At 37.7% G+C, this 16,385-nt stretch overlaps 1 protein-coding gene across 2 annotated transcripts in view; it reads right to left on the bottom strand.

Annotated features, from left to right (window-relative positions):
• hh (hedgehog signaling protein) overlaps positions 1-14,929 on the bottom strand; it is an 87,749-nt gene extending 72,820 nt beyond the window's left edge. Inside the window, exon 1 of one of the 2 annotated variants that reach the window (XM_076538533.1) lies at positions 12,557-14,929. In XM_076538533.1, the coding sequence (XP_076394648.1) occupies positions 12,557-12,940 (384 nt within the window). In that variant the 5' untranslated portion in view covers positions 12,941-14,929. Of the gene's footprint in view, positions 1-11,229; positions 11,418-12,556 lie in introns of those variants that run through there. The other variant, XM_076538534.1, reaches the window with a different exon arrangement.
• Positions 14,930-16,385: the final 1,456 nt, after the last annotated feature.

A 16,385-nucleotide genomic window follows, 5' to 3' on the forward strand; every position in this document is an offset into this window, starting at 1 on the left:
GCATTAAGCCGCGTTTCAAAACATTATTTACCGCGGATGCCTTCATTTGTCAATATTTTCTGGTCCCCTCCGGTCTGTTTGCAAGCGAAACGTATTTCAACGGACACCAACATCGCTCGAATGAATCATAAGTTTCACAAAAGCGGCGACAATTAACCTTTACGAGCTTAGGGTATTTAAACGATCGTTTTAGACGCGCGGATCAGGAATATTAGGATTTAGATACTCGAGGACGCCATGTTGGAATATTCTCGCGGACGATCATTTCACTTTTACAACGTAGCCGTGGAAATTGAGCATCTATTCGGATGTAACCACCGTAAAATACATTTGCCGAGGCAAAAACTTGATACATTGAATTGCCTCTTATATTACCGCGTGATTTATGGCGAATGATACGGTGTGTACGTTAATTTTTAACGAGGGGAAATAAATTGACGATCGGTTTGGAGAAGCAATTTTCAATGGGTTTTGGTTTGTTTTCAGTTATGTGATTTTTAATTATGAGACTGAGATTTTTTATTAGGGGAATTAGACTATTAATTAACAATTACGGAATATTTATTAGTTAATCTTTAATAAAATTAAAAATTTTAATGATAAACTTTGCGACTATATTCTACTGTGACTGACTACTGTAATAAACTACATATCTTTTAAAATCTGTACAAACATAAGTATTATATATCCATTAAAAATTGTAAATCATTTATAATATATTCTATCAACAATTATCACTTAAAATATCATTTAAACTTTCAAAAAAAAAATATTTAAACTTTTTTAAAAAAATTAACGCAGTTTATTAAATTTTTATATAAACTTTCATCAGTAAAAAATTAAAAAATTGTCACAATATAAAACCGCAACTCATAAAACCTTCAAAATGAAATCCCACTTATAAAATTGTTCTCACACAATTAACTCGCGATAAAACAAGATGACAATCGATAATCATATATGTATATCGAATGATTATCATTGATCGGCTCTTTTGATCTTCAGCCGACGATTTTGACGATTCTTTTTATTAAAGCATTGTTGGAGGATTAATAAGATGCATTTCGATGATAGCTCGATCGATATCGAGAAATCGAAAGATCCTCAGGCACCGAGTCCCGCGAAGAAAAGAAAGAGAAAGAGAACGGGAAGAACGAGTAGCACGGCCATTAGGTTTATTTGCCGTAATTGGGGGAGCTTTAACGTGCCAAACCAAACACCGGTTATGGCAACCATAAACCTACCCACAATCACTTAAAGCCGGCGCACGGTACGCGCTTTTTCCCCTATTTATTCCGCGCGAACGACGATCCTAGTGCCGCGATCATGAGGACCGATGTGATGAAGAAAAGAATCGTGCTTCGGACTTGTATGACGGTTGTTTCCTTTCTTTTTACCGTGTTTCAGTGAAATGGTAGAGAACGTAGATGAAGGAATCTAATTTTTAATTTAAGCAATGATTCACTACTAAAAATTAGCTGATATACTTTAAGTGAAAATTAATTAAGTGAAAATGATTTTTTAATTTCTTCAAATTTTTAATTATTTGACTTGCTATTAAAGTCTTTAATAATCTTAAATTTTATGTGTATTATAATAATATTTTATAAGAATATTCTATAATAATATATTATAATAATATTTTGATTAATAATAAATATTACTTCATTAATAATATATTAGTCCCTTACTTTGTCTAAATTTAAAAACGACGTCATATTTTAACCATCATTATTAAAAATTAAAAATAATACTAACAGAGAAAAGGTCTATTAATAATTTAAAACAGGTAGCGTCATGTTTAAGTCTCAAATAAAAATTTCAAACAATTCAAGAGAAAAAAATGAATCCATTAACAAATTTGCAGATGGCGTCATCTTTAAAACTCAAGTACTAGTCCAACAATCCAAGACAATCTTGATAGGAAATTACATAAATATTTTAATCATTTTAAACAGATAACGTCATTTTTAAGTAACAAGTACTAGTTCTGAACATAACAAGATAATCTCGACGGAAAATGCGCAAATATATTAATAATTAAAAACACATGACGCGATGTTTAAGCCACAAGTACCAGTCCTTAACATTCCGAGATAATCTCTACAGATAAAAGAATAAATATAATAATAATTTAAAACAGGTGATCTTTAAACCACAAGTCTTTGATAATTCAACGTAATTTCGGTAGAAGAACACGTTAATTTATAAATAATTAAAAAAATATATGATATCGTTTCTGAGATAAATTATAAATATTCAAGGTTAGAATTAATTGTACAAATAATTAAATAAGAATTGTATAAGCATACGAGGTTTGCGGGATATTTAATATGAACAAGATGGCGGCTAAAATAAAGCAATGTTGCAAGATTACCCAGAATACTACTTAAATGTCTTACCAAGATAATGTAAAATAATCTCGACAGAAGAATATATGAATTAATCAATAATTAAAAAAAATATGATGCCATTTTTAAAATAAATTATAAATATTCAAGTTCAGAATTAGATTTGTAAATAATTAAATAAATTAGTATAAAGACACGAGGTATGCATGGTATATAATACGAACAAGATGGCGACGAAGACAGAGCAATGTTGTCAAATTACCCAGAATGTTAATTAGATGTCTTACCAAGAAAATACAAAATAGTCTCAATGCATGAATCTATATTAATAGATTAAATTAGATAATTATTAAATTTGAAAAACACGACACCGTTTCCAACACAAATTATAAATATCTAAGTTCAAAATTAGATATAAAAATGGTATAAACCAGGTGTTAGGATATTTAATACGAACAAGATGGCGAAGATAAAACAATGTACTAAGATTACCCAGAATCCTAGATAAACGTATTACCATAAAGTAACCTAACACCGCTATAAAATACGATCATATTTCAAGCCGTAGGTTAAGGACCATAAAGTAATCCGCAGTCGTTGCAACGATAACTCAGCCGCATAAATCAATCTAAGAACAAAGCCGTGTGCAATCGAAGATTACAGTAATATCGGGTAATATACAAGTCTGAAGTAAGAACATTTGGTTAGAAAAAGAGGTATGAAACGAGCCGCGATCGGATCTTTGTTTGGTCGGAAAAAAAAGAAGTCGTTCGCCTGGGGCAACAATTAACACTTATTCGAGACGGAGGTAAAGGTATCGAAGGAAACGAATGTGGCGTTAGGCACTAATTACCAGGGGTAAACGGTACTTGTCTCGCGATATTTCACAGTTCAACGGTCATAAGTCAGTGCGCAACAATGAGAGCTGGCGATCGATTCGAAAGCAATAGGGTTTATTACCGGTGACGTCATTCGGTACGGTTCAGGGTGGATTTGGTTCGTTTAACGGATTAGATGGTATCTGTACTATCTATAGTATTAATACTATATAGTTTTTATGTACTATTTATATAGACTATATTATGGCTAAGATTAAATTATATAACTGCATTATTATTTATATTATATTGTATGTACGTTATTTGTACTATCTATGTATCTAGATTATCTATACCATCTATACTATCTGTGCAATCTGTACTATTTGTGCTATATTACATATACGTTATTTACACTATCTTTGTTATCTACTACGAATTATCTATACTACCTACATTTTCTACATCATCTATATTATTTATATTATCTGTGTTATCTATATTAATTATATTATGTTATCTGTACTGTCTATACTATGCATATTATTCATATTATCTTGTATATTATATATACTATCTATGTTATCTATATTATCTATACTACCTAAACTATCTAGACTATCTATGCTATCTGTACTATCTATATTATTTATGCTATCTGTACTGTCTATACTGTATATATTGTTCATATTATCTTGAATATTATATATACTATCTAGATTATCTAGACTATATATGTTATCTATACTATCTATATTATTTATGCTATTTGTACAGTCTATACTATGTATACTGTTCATATTACGTTAGATATTATACTACCTATGTTATCTATACTAACTATATGTACTATCTGGACTATCTAGACTATATAGACTATCTGGACTATCCAGACTGTCTGGACTACCTGTATTATCTAAACTACCTATATTATCTAGACTATCTATGCTATCTATGCTATCTAGACTGTCTAGACTATCTAAACTACCTATACTATCTAGGCTATCTATACCATCTAGACTACCTATACTATCCACACTATCTACACTATCTACATATTATCTAATATTATCTATTATTAAATATTAGTAACTAAAACAGTAGTCAACCATCAATTGTGTAATTATAAATAATATTATTACGAGGGGTTAATTGCACCGAGCGTACATATGTGATCGATCGACGCGGATAAGTGGGTTGCTCAAGCGGAGAGTAAAAAACGAGCGTGCATCAGCTCGACTCGAGCCTCGAGATGACGACTCGCGGGTCGGTCGCGTGAAAATTTATGACGTCCGTTTAATACAAGCGATTGCGCGATCCAACAATATTTATTTTCTGCCCTCGGTTAGGTGTACGCTGCGCGGTTATTCGCCGGACAATCTCGTTCCACGATTTATCAGAGTGGCGTAACTCGCGGTGGAAACGGGACCGCGAGATTTCTAGTGTTGAGAGTTAAAATCTCAAATTTATAAATTTGTAAATTGTTAAATTTCAAAACTTGTAAATTGTCAAATATTAAAATTTATAAATTGTTAAATTTCAAAATTTGTAAATGTATTAAAATTTGATAATCTCTATCATTTCAAGTTATCAAATTCTTCAGTCAAATTCAAATCTCAAAACCAAAAATATTCGAAAAATACAAAATCGATAATTATACAAATCTTTAAATCTCGAAATTACTAGATACATAAATGTACGAACACAGAAATCTAAAAATTCTTTAATCTCTAAATTTCAAAATCATTAAATCGCCAAATTCATAAATTTCAAAAAGTACAAATTTCCAAATCCTTATATCTCTAAATTCCTGAAGGTACAAATCCACAAGTCTCCAAATACCTAAATCTCCAAATTCTTAAATCCCTAAATCTCCAAATTCATAAATCTCCAAATCCATAAATCACTAAATCCATAAATCTCCAAATCCTTAAAAGTGCAAATCGACAAATCTCCATATACCTAAATCTCCAAATCCTTAAATCTCTAAATCTCTAAATCCATAAATCTCCAAATCCATAAATCTCCAAATCCATAAATCTCCAAATCCATAAATCTCCAAATCCTTAAATCTCCAAGTCCCCAAATCCCCAAAACTACAAATCCACAAATCTCCAAATACCAAAATCTCCAAATCCTCAAATCTTTAAATCCCTAAATCTCCAAATACCTAAACCTCCAAATTCTCAAATCTCCAAATCCCAAAATTCGTCAATCTCTAAATTTCCAAAAAATAAGACAATTCAATTACAAAATATTATCCTAAATATCGTCTGAGAATGTCAGTAATCGTTACATCGATTTGCAGCCATGTTGAACAAAGTAGACAAATCGAACGATGCGTCTCCGTGCATCGATGTCTCCGGAGCGAAAAGGGATCCGTCGCTGAGTTGCTGGCGTGCTCGTTAACGCCGTGTTTTGCGAGCATGAATCTCGTGTCGGACGAGAATATACGCTTCTTCGAGGCGATCGTAAAATGACGGTACCTCGACCAATTAGCAACGTTCACTGACAAATTTAAGTACAATGAATAATGCAACATTCTTGCGACTTTTCGACCGCCGACGTAAAAACGTCTGTTTTAAGGTCCTTTCTGAAAACTGAATGCGTTTCGACGCCATTTTTCTTCCGTTGCTTTACGCGCGCTATTCGAATGTATTTAACGAGGAAGATTTAAGAATGAGACGTTTTGTTAATTAAAGAGAAATTAAGGATGACATGCGTATTATATAAATTTAATTCTTTATGTTATTATGTATAATTTTTAATTATATCTTGTAAATTGTTCAATATTTTTTTTCTTGAAATTTCTTGGAAGTTGCTGAGTAAATTTTTTGGTTTTGAAATTAAGTTTATTTTATTATATAATTCTTTATTATTATATTTTGCAAATTGTTAAATTTCTTGGGTTTGAAATTTGACTTTATGCAATTGTATAATTTTTAATTATGACATTTTGCAAATTGTTAAATTTCTCGGGTTTGAAATTTGACTTTATGCAATTGTATAATTTTTAATTATGACATTTTGCAGATTGTTAAATTTCTTCGATTTCTTTTTCCTCGAAATTCCTTGAAATTAGTAAATTATTAAATCTCAAACTCAACAAATTAATCAATGATTAATCAGCGATACAAAAATTTTGCAAAATACAGAAACAAAAATAAAACAGTGTAGATAAGCTTGAAACCTAATTAAAACGTTCGACCATCAATCATCGATTGAAGTATCGTTACATCATTTTTACATGAAATATTAAATATTGTGAATGTATTAGTATGAAAAATGTTAATTAATAATTGCAGAATATCGAGATTGATAGCGGAGTATATTATGTGCTTTGTTAGGATAATCTTGAACCGTTGTTGTCACAAAGAACAGCAAATCTTGGAATAATATTTAAACGAGTGAAACTAAAGTCGCGAACGATAGATTCGGCGCCAGTTCAATGTCCATTTGATTGTATCTATGGAACTCGCAACTTTTGCAAGAAGTGAGTTAATTCTTCAAAGCTGTCATTTTAACGATAAAATATGAACACAGTGAATATAAATAAGTTTCATAGTGAACGAATATCCACAAAAACGTATAATTTCTTATGTCACAGAGAAATAAATAATCTATAAATAAAAATGCAAAATAAAATTTCTTTTATTTGTTAAAAAAAGAAAAACAAATTTGATAAAAGAATGTCTTTTAAGAAAATTGTCAACGAAAATTAAGTATAAATAGTAAAGTTTCTTTTTTAAGGGAAATTGTTAATATTTGATCAATTTGACAATAAGTGATGATTCATTTCGCAGAATGCAATGTAGATATTATTTATGTACTACTCTATCGTTTCTAAAACACTTTGTGAATATTGAAATTGATAACAAATTGGATACAAGCATTCAGGTACTATTTATGATACAGAGAGACAGACTTATGATGCAGTAGTATACGATCAGTAGTTTTATTCAGACATTCTCAGACGTCGCGCCATTAGATTTTCTTTTACGACGGTACAAGTTTCAGTCGATGTTTGAAATTTATTTTGTGATTTTCGAGATGTATAAACCTTAGAGTTATCAAGTTTCTAAATGTATAATTTGTTAAAATCTCAATATATCTAAATTTTTACATTCTTAAACCAAGAAATGCACAAACCATTAAACTCTAAATTATAGTCATCTCCAAATTCTCAAATTCCTAAATCAACGAATCTTTAAAAAAGTTCAAATTGCCAGACTTCTGAGATCCATAAATCACTGAGTCCATAAATTTCTGATTCTGAAATTCCAAATCTAAAATCCATTAAAATCCCAAGATGCCCTAATCTCTAAATTGTCAATGTCCCAAATTTCGAAATTTCCAAATTCACAAATTTTATAGATTCGTAAATTCCAAATCCCCCAAATCCCAACTCTTCCAAATTCCAACTCTTCGAAATTCCAACTTTTCCAAATTCCAACTCTTCCAAATTCCAACTCTTTCAAATCCCAAATCCCCCAAATTCCAACTCTCCCAAGTTCTAAATCTCCCAAGTTCCAAATCTCTCAAGTTCCAAATCTCCCAAGTTCCAAATCTCCCAAGTTCCAAATCTCCCAAGTTCCAAATCTCCCAAGTTCCAAATCTCCCAAGTTCCAAATCTCCCAAGTTCCAAATCTCTCAAATCCCAAATCTCCCAAGTTCCAAATCTCCCAAATCCCAAATCTCTCAAATCCCAAATCTCCCAAGTTCCAAATCTCTCAAATCCCAAATCTCCCAAGTTCCAAATCTCTCAAATCCCAAATCTCCCAAGTTCCAAATCTCCCAAATCCCAAATCTCTCAAATACCAAATCTCCCAAGTTCCAAATCTCCCAAATCCCAAATCTCTCAAATCCCAAATCTCCCAAGTTCCAAATTTCCCAAGTTCCAAATCTCTCAAATCCCAAATGTCCCAAATTCCAAATCTCCCAAGTTCCAAATCTCCCAAATCCCAAATCTCTCAAATCCCAAATCTCCCAAGTTCCAAATCTCCCAAATCCCAAATCTCCCAAATCCCAAATCTCCCAAATCCCAAATCTCCCAAATCCCAAATCCCAAATCTCCCAAATCCCAAATCTCCCAAATCCCAAATCTCCCAAATCCCAAATCTCCCAAATCCCAAATCTCCCAAATTCCAAATCTCCCAAATCCCAAATCTCCCAAGTTCCAAATCTCCCAAGTTCCAAATCTCCCAAGTTCCAAATCTCCCAAATCCCAAATCTCCCAAATCCCAAATCTCCCAAATCCCAAATCTCCCAAATCCCAAATCTCCCAAATCCCAAATCTCCCAAATCCCAAATCTCCCAAATCCCAAATCTCCCAAATCCCAAATCTCCCAAATCCCAAATTTCCCAAAAACCCCAAAACCCCCAAATGCCCAAATCCTTAAACACCCCAATCCCCAAAACCCCCAAACCCCTAAATCCCCAAATCCCAATAACATCCACCTCTATCACCACCACCCTTCAACTACCCAAAACGTTTGTTTTAACCATACCCATCACGTTCACCAAAAGTATACCTAAAATTTGTCCCGAATCATTTTCTCCTTTTATTGTCTCACCGGTTGTAATATAGAATCGTAAGCAGCGCGAAATGGTCGAACAGGGATGGTTTACGATCGGAAACCGGCATGGCACCGCGCCGCCCTTTTGTTCGCCGCATCACGAAACGTGGGACTTACAAATTGGAATACAACGGGCCAAGAGTTAGGAGAATCGTTTCACGCTTCGCGGGGGCGCCAAGTGGAAGGCAAACACCGATAAAAACTGCATGAATAAAGCACTAATGGAAGTTCTATGGACGGGGAATAAACATCGAAGAAGAAGACTACGGTCTGCGAACAAGAGTGTGGAGAGGCACAGGTGGTGACAACGTGGATCCCTGTTTTTCCTGCTCCTTTATTCTTTTTGACTTATACTAATCGTTCATACCCTTTTGCTGTTCTTCAAACAGATTTTTTTCGATACTACTTCTGATTTTGAATGGGTAAAATCTTTTTTAAAAATCAATTTTCTGTAAACAGGAATTAAATGGACCTCTCTGATGAGTATGATGTTTGAATTTATTTCAATTTTGTGGACGTTCATTTTTCAAAAATCAATTTTCTTTAAAAATAAACTAAATGAACCTCTTTGATGAGTATGATGTTTGAATTTATTTCAATTTTGTAGACGTTCATTTTTCAAAAATCAATTTTCTGTAAAAATAAACTAAATGAACCTCTTTGATGACTATGATATTTGAATTTATTTCAATTTTGTAGACGTTGATTTTTCAAAAATCAATTTTCTGTAAACAGGAAGTAAATGGACCTCTCTGATGAGTATGATGTTTGAATTTATTTCAATTTTGTGGACGTTCATTTTTCAAAAATCAATTTTCTTTAAAAATAAACTTAATGAACCTCTTTGATGAGTATGATGTTTGAATTTATTTCAATTTTGTAGACGTTCATTTTTCAAAAATCAATTTTCTGTAAAAATAAACTAAATGAACCTCTTTGATGACTATGATATTTGAATTTATTTCAATTTTGTAGACGTTGATTTTTCAGAAACCAATTTTCTTTAAACACAAACTAACTGCACCTTTTTGATGACTATGATATTTGAATTCATTTCAACCTTATGGACGTTGATTTTTTAAAAATCAATTTTCTTTAAACACAAACTAAATGAACCTCTTTGATGACTATGATATTTGAATTCATTTCAACATGGTAGACGTTGATTTTTCAGAAACCAATTTTCTTTAAACACAAACTAACTGCACCTCTTTGATGACTATGATATTTGAATTCATTTCAACCTTGTGGACGTTGATTTTTCACAAATCGAGTTTCTTTAAACACAAACTAAATGGACCTCTTCGATGACTATGATATTTAAGTACATTTCAACATTGTAGACGTCCATTTTTCAAAAATCAATTTTCTGTAAAAATAAACTAAATGTATCTCTTTCATGAGTATAATATTTTAATTCATTTCAACCTTATAGACACTGACTTTCCAAATTTAAGATTAATCTAAATTTCACATAAAATCAATATTCTGAGTTACCTAAATAAATTCTTGATACATTTACTACTTGAATTAATTTGAACTCTAAAAACGTTTCACCCTTAAAATTTCCATAAGCCTAAATTTTAAAAACCACGTAGCACATTTGCAATAAATAAATTTGCATAAAACACTTCGTTAAAACCTTGCAGATCTTCAATTAACCGCATAATAAATCGCAGTTTACTCAACTTCAACCTCTCAGAATCGTAAAGCATTCTCGTATAATAAACACGAAGAGAAAATGAGTATTTGCATGCGAGAAAAAATTGTAATAAATAACCGACGCGCAGGAGCCAGTTAGGCGTCGTATCGCGTGAAATCGTACGATGTGATTCGAGTTTCAGGTATTGATCCCGTGCACGCGAAACGTATTCAGAAGCGATCGAGGCTCTTATCGGGTGGATAGCGTTTCACGTGAATCACCTGCAGACGTTTAACGAGCTGCAGTAGCTAATTTGTCATACGGCCGTGGAGCGAGGTGACACCCGTTGAAGTAATAACACGCGTAGCTGCAGTTAACGCGCCCGTCAGCCCTGCGCTTTGAAACGAGAAATGCAATCAATCTCCCGTGAATCGGGGATCCTATGCGCCTTCTAAACATACTAATTTGCCGTGAATCCTGTCGAAGGTTCTTGCAAATCATGCCGCTCGAAAATGTCGTCGGCGAATTGTCTCAATCGCTGAACAGCGCATAGTCGGTTCGGTGCTCGCGAACATTACTTCCAAGTTCTACTTCCGCATACTGCGAAATATTCACAAGTTATGAAGAATATTCATAATTAACATCTATATTTGCCTTCAATATACAGATTCAGATCATAAATTTATCTGATGCTTATTGCGAGAAACACATATGTCCGAGAATATATAAGAAAATGCAAGATTAAGAGATAATCACTGCAGCATTTCACCATCATTTATAAATCCCTAACTGAAAGTACCAAATTTCATTGATAACTCGATCCTTGACCATGACGTTCCTACCAGATCGTCATGATGGCCCAAACGGCGGTATCCAAGCACGCGATCCATCAACCGACTGAATAACCAAACTCCGTGTCATTTCTATTCCGGCTATGTTCCATTCGCGTATTGTTCACGTGTGAATCACTCTACTATTATCGGAACCGAGACGTAAAGGTCACTGACTTCTTCTAGAATCCTCTAGGAAAGTTTCCTTGCGTCTGGCGTCGAAATCGACAAAACGATCGATACCGTGTCGCCCTGCGATGATTCATCGACGGTTCCTTCAAGGACATCTTTATCGCACTTCGGTAGTTATCGGTGACAACCTCCGACGAAAACACCCTTCGCGAACGATGACTCGTCCTGTGGGCTCCGTATCGCAACGTCCGCTTTACTGGATACGGCTATATATCTAGCTTACGTATAAATGGAACCTATACCGAATTGACACTGATATCATCTCAACAAGGTATTTGGACTACTAATGACTCAGAAATCTCACTGAACTGCCAATGATAAGTTCACTAAGACGTATTTACACTAGGTTACAGATAACAAGTATACCTGTCAAACCATAACGTACAAGATCTATTAATCTAGCTCACTTATCTAGTATAAATGTGCTTAAGACTCATTTACATTCGGTAAATAAGTTAGGTAAAGATCAAACGAAATTTGAAAACCTGTCAAACGTCATAGGCTTTGTGGGTTTCATAAGCAAGGTCTAGCTACTAGTCTAGCTTTCTTGCCTATTGTAAATGTATCTTGAGACTCATTTACATTCAGCAAGTAAGCCAAGCAGGTGCCCAGACGAGTACCACAAGAGGAAGGCTAACCTGCTTGATCTTGTAGGCTATCTTCCTTGTGGGTTTCTTAACTGGGCGAGTCTGATCGGGTCTAGCTTACTTGTCCAATGTAAACTGAGACTCATTTACATGAGGCAAGTAATTCTAACTCCGCCCAAGTATCGGAGAATCGAGATAGGTCTGGCAAATTGTCGTTCTTACTTGCTGAAGCACTTGTCTGAATTACTTGTCTAACATGGTATTAAATCACATTTACATTAGACAAGTAGCCAAAATACAGCGAAGAGAATGCTGGGTTTCATTTTTCTACCTCCTACTGAACGTTCTCGATAAATAGTTACTGCATTTCTTTCGTGTGGACATATGGTCTTTGCGAACATTATCTTTAAGAAATGATTGTAACAGACAAATAAGACCAGGTCAGATCACAAGTAGTAACAAGAGCAAATAGCAAGTGGTACAAGATAACCTGCGGACCTCATAGGATGTTTAATCCTCGAAAGGTACACAACGGAAATAAAATTTGAAAGTTGCATCACCTGTGTCATCAGTCGATCGGCTCCGGTGCCCTCCTCATCCTTGAAGATGATGTCGGCGTTGTAGTTGGGCACAAGGTCCCGGAACCTGGAGTCGTGACGTGACACGCGTCCCTCGCTGAGTCCGCTCGCCGGTAACGTGTTTTCACTGACGTTCGGCACATGTTGTTTGAACACCAAGGGCGTGAGTTTCCTCAGGATCGGTCGTCGTCCGCCGCCCCTGCCCGGTCCGCAGGCGAGGACGAGACCACTATTATCCAAGACCGGTAGCCAGAGACAGAGTATCAGTAGGAATACTTGAAGAAGCGAGGGTGTCGTTCCTCGCCTCCTGATCGCGCAATGATGGCTCGCCTGAAGGCCGCGACGACGATGATGATGGTGCACCATAATCACGTGGCTGTGACTCGAGGACGACCCTGGCTGCTGTGGTCACTGGTCGGTGATCCTCGTGCACGCGGACGTTGCTGAGCAGCCCGTCGTTGTCGAGCACGTCGACGGTACCACCGAGTTCTCACCACCACCACCACCGCCGCCGGCGATCCTCCTCCTCCACGGCTGACAGAACGACGATGACCTAGACGACGGCGACGCGGACGACGAGCTGCCTCTGCCTCTGCCGGTCCTTCTCCTCCTCTTGCCACTGACCTCACTCACGCTTAACCATAACCAGGGCATCACACACCCCCCCTTCACGCACTCTTATCACCGTTGCGAGCGTCGTAGCTGCGTCTAATCACCACCCGCGAGAGCTAGCTGATATATCGCCGTATCAATCGGGAGATCAGCACGAAACGACCGGCATCGAACGCCTACTTTATCACTGCGCGGAGCCTCCGAGGAGAATCCTCTCTCCTGTCCGTTATCCCTTCCTAGTTCGCGTCTTATCAGAGTCGTTAGGTCAGGATACAGATACGGACTAGGGTTCGCCGAGGTGTTTCCGTACGATCTCACGCTACCGATTCGTGCATGCTTAACAACGGACCATCACTGGAAACCATTAACGGCGAATAACCGAACCGTCGACGCTTCACCCACGTCCAAAATCGTGATTCACCGATCGCGCGTTCTCCAAAGATCCGTAGAACCGGCGTCGTCGGCGAACTTCGGACCGTGCGTATGATCGACTGTTTTCGTGAGGTACACCCGATCGACCTGATCTCACTTGACTGAACTCGATATGCGAGCACCAGTCCGGAAGCTCTGTGGCGCACGTTTTCCGGACGAGTAAGTGGTGGGAAATGCGGGATGGGTTTCGGTGGGTACTCCGCGTTGTTCCTTTGGCCTGGTCGGGGTCCAGGGTGCCCCTCTTCCTGCCCCCACCAACGTGGCCAACGGCCGGCCGGGCCGCCGGTGCTGGTTACAGCTAAGCCGCTGGCCCCCGTGGAGCTCTCACGGCCTCCGAAGGTGGTGGTGGATGATCCTGTCCCCCACCACTCTGGCCCTCCTGGTTCACCTTTGCTGACGTCACCGGGCCCGTCGAGACACCATTGGTCGGGGCGGGGCGTGCGCGAGCCGAACGAGGACAGGTGCACGGGGCCAGACAGGGACGCCAGACCAAGGGACTCAGAGGGCGAAGGGAGAGGGCAGAGAACCTTTTTAGCTTTCTCCTCGTTCGATTCGGTTTGATCGAGGTCGTACCCTCTCTTTCGGATCTTTTCCGTTTCTTCGGCTTCTTTGCCGCAGCCTGTCCTCCTTCCTTTTACGTGGCCGACGTTTCCCCCTCTCTGCCCTCGATTGATCCTTCCTCTTCGTCCTTTTCGTTGTCGTCGTCGGCGTTGCAACAACGTTTTACCTTGTTACGAGCTTCCCCCTCGAAAATACCCCCTTGTCCCACCTCAAGTACCGCCACGATTCTCAATGACCGTCTCTACCCCCGAGGAGGGCGCCCGAGCACCCTCTGCACGTCCGAGCGTGGGGTGGGTTGACCTTGACTTCGCTACCCGTCAAGTTTCGCTCTTCTTTACGATTTCTACCTCGCTCCACCTTTGCTCGATTACCGCTTTTGTCGCATTCCTACGCCGTGTCGGCTGCCTCGGTTTTATTGAACGCTGCGTCTCTCGGGCCTCCTCGAGCGTTTCTCCGCGGTGAACCTTCTTGTCCCATCTTCGGGTTAACGGATTCGTTGTAGTCGAAAACCAGCTCACAACACAGGAATTAGAGCGGTAGTACCTGAACGAACCGGGTTATCAGTTCGGATTTTTAAGCCACGTTCGTTTTGATTCATAATCTCGCACCTGACGCGATCGCGCCGATAAGTGATGGCACACCGTTGGGAGTTTGAAGGCGAAGAACGCGACGCCGAGCTGCCGATGAAACGTCACCAGCCACAGCTATGAGCCAACTGATACGAAAGTCGAAGTCTACCGAAGGACAAGGCGGGGAGAGACGAGCAACGGTCTACCAAACTGTTCGGTTTACCGATAATAAACATCTTTTGTGAATAAGGGGCCCCCACCACTCGCCGGCCTACGGCAATCTATCAGCGACGCCACCGAATTTACACGGCATAAACAAAATGGGTCCTTGAAATTCTGCTAGCGATTCGTATTGTGGGAAAAGCATTTCTTCTCGCACGTACGATCGTTTCACCGTTCCAGTTCCACTGTTTGCCGATATTTATGTAACGCGCTGAATGAAACGAGAAAGTCATTCACAGATGTTTCGCGTTGCAGCCTTTTGTTCTATTTTTTCAACCAGGAGAATGACGCTCTTATCTTTGTGACGAAACGACACTTGAAACTCTGTGTTTGAAGCGGTACACTCTTGCCGTGCGTTTACTCAGCTTCTTTAAGACATTTTAACTCCTTCGAGACGGTTATGTCATTTTCAAAAGAATATCTTAACGTTTGGTTAGGTTCCCTGAAGTCAATTTTCTTATCGCCGTTAAAAGCTTCGCTAAATTTCCGGTAAACTTCTTTGTACGCTTCGGAGAATTGTACTTAGAAGTTTTCTGTTTTTGTTTGGTATTTTCAAGAAATTTCGTGGAAAAATTATGTTGGTCTTTGTGATTTCAAATTCGGCGCGCAAAAATAGTTCCACGACCGCTACAAAGTTGCACAAAAAATAAAAAAATAAAAACTGTAATTATTTTTGCACTTACTGTACGTTGCATATGAAGTAATAAAAAAGAAATTAAGTCATTCAAAAGTACACATGTGTCAGTTTATTTTGTTTGCAAATTCAAGCAAAGGTTACACAGGTGGATGTTACCGATATTACAAACTTTTTCAGAAGACTTGTACAATAATTACCGACGTAAGACGAGTAAAAATTAAACCTTAAAATCATCTTTGAACATGAACCTAAAAGCTTATCTAGTGACCAATGGTTCCGACATTAAGAAACACAAAAACAGTATCAACTTTCAAAATAACCAAGTAAGAGAAGAGCAACAGAGGCCAGAGATTAGTCTAGCTGACCTGCGTAGATAAAAGCTGTTCGCCAAACAATCGATGTTTACAATTCGAGTAGCCCTGTCGATAGAACGTGACACGTATCGGGTTCACGGATCCTACAGGATCCATGGGATTCCCGCTAGGTGAAGAAACAATGGTAATATTACGGTTTGCGTAGCGTGGTACACGAAAAGCGGAGAATTACGATCCGAAGAGGAAAGTATAAACGGCGCTCGTTAACGAAGCCGATGCCAGAATCGCTGAAACTCGCCAGCAATAAAAGGCGACGAGTATTTGCGGGCTGTAAACATCCGTGGAACGCTACTCCGGAACATTTCATAATCCTGTTACGAGGCACTTGGACTTTTGTGGCGGCTGTGGTGGCTCGTAGCGGAAATAAAATTTGAGGTGCGAGTAATAGCGCGGTGTTGCCGCGT

Source organism: Megachile rotundata, chromosome 13 (assembly GCF_050947335.1).
Source record: "Megachile rotundata isolate GNS110a chromosome 13, iyMegRotu1, whole genome shotgun sequence".
Lineage (NCBI taxonomy): Eukaryota > Metazoa > Arthropoda > Insecta > Hymenoptera > Megachilidae > Megachile > Megachile rotundata.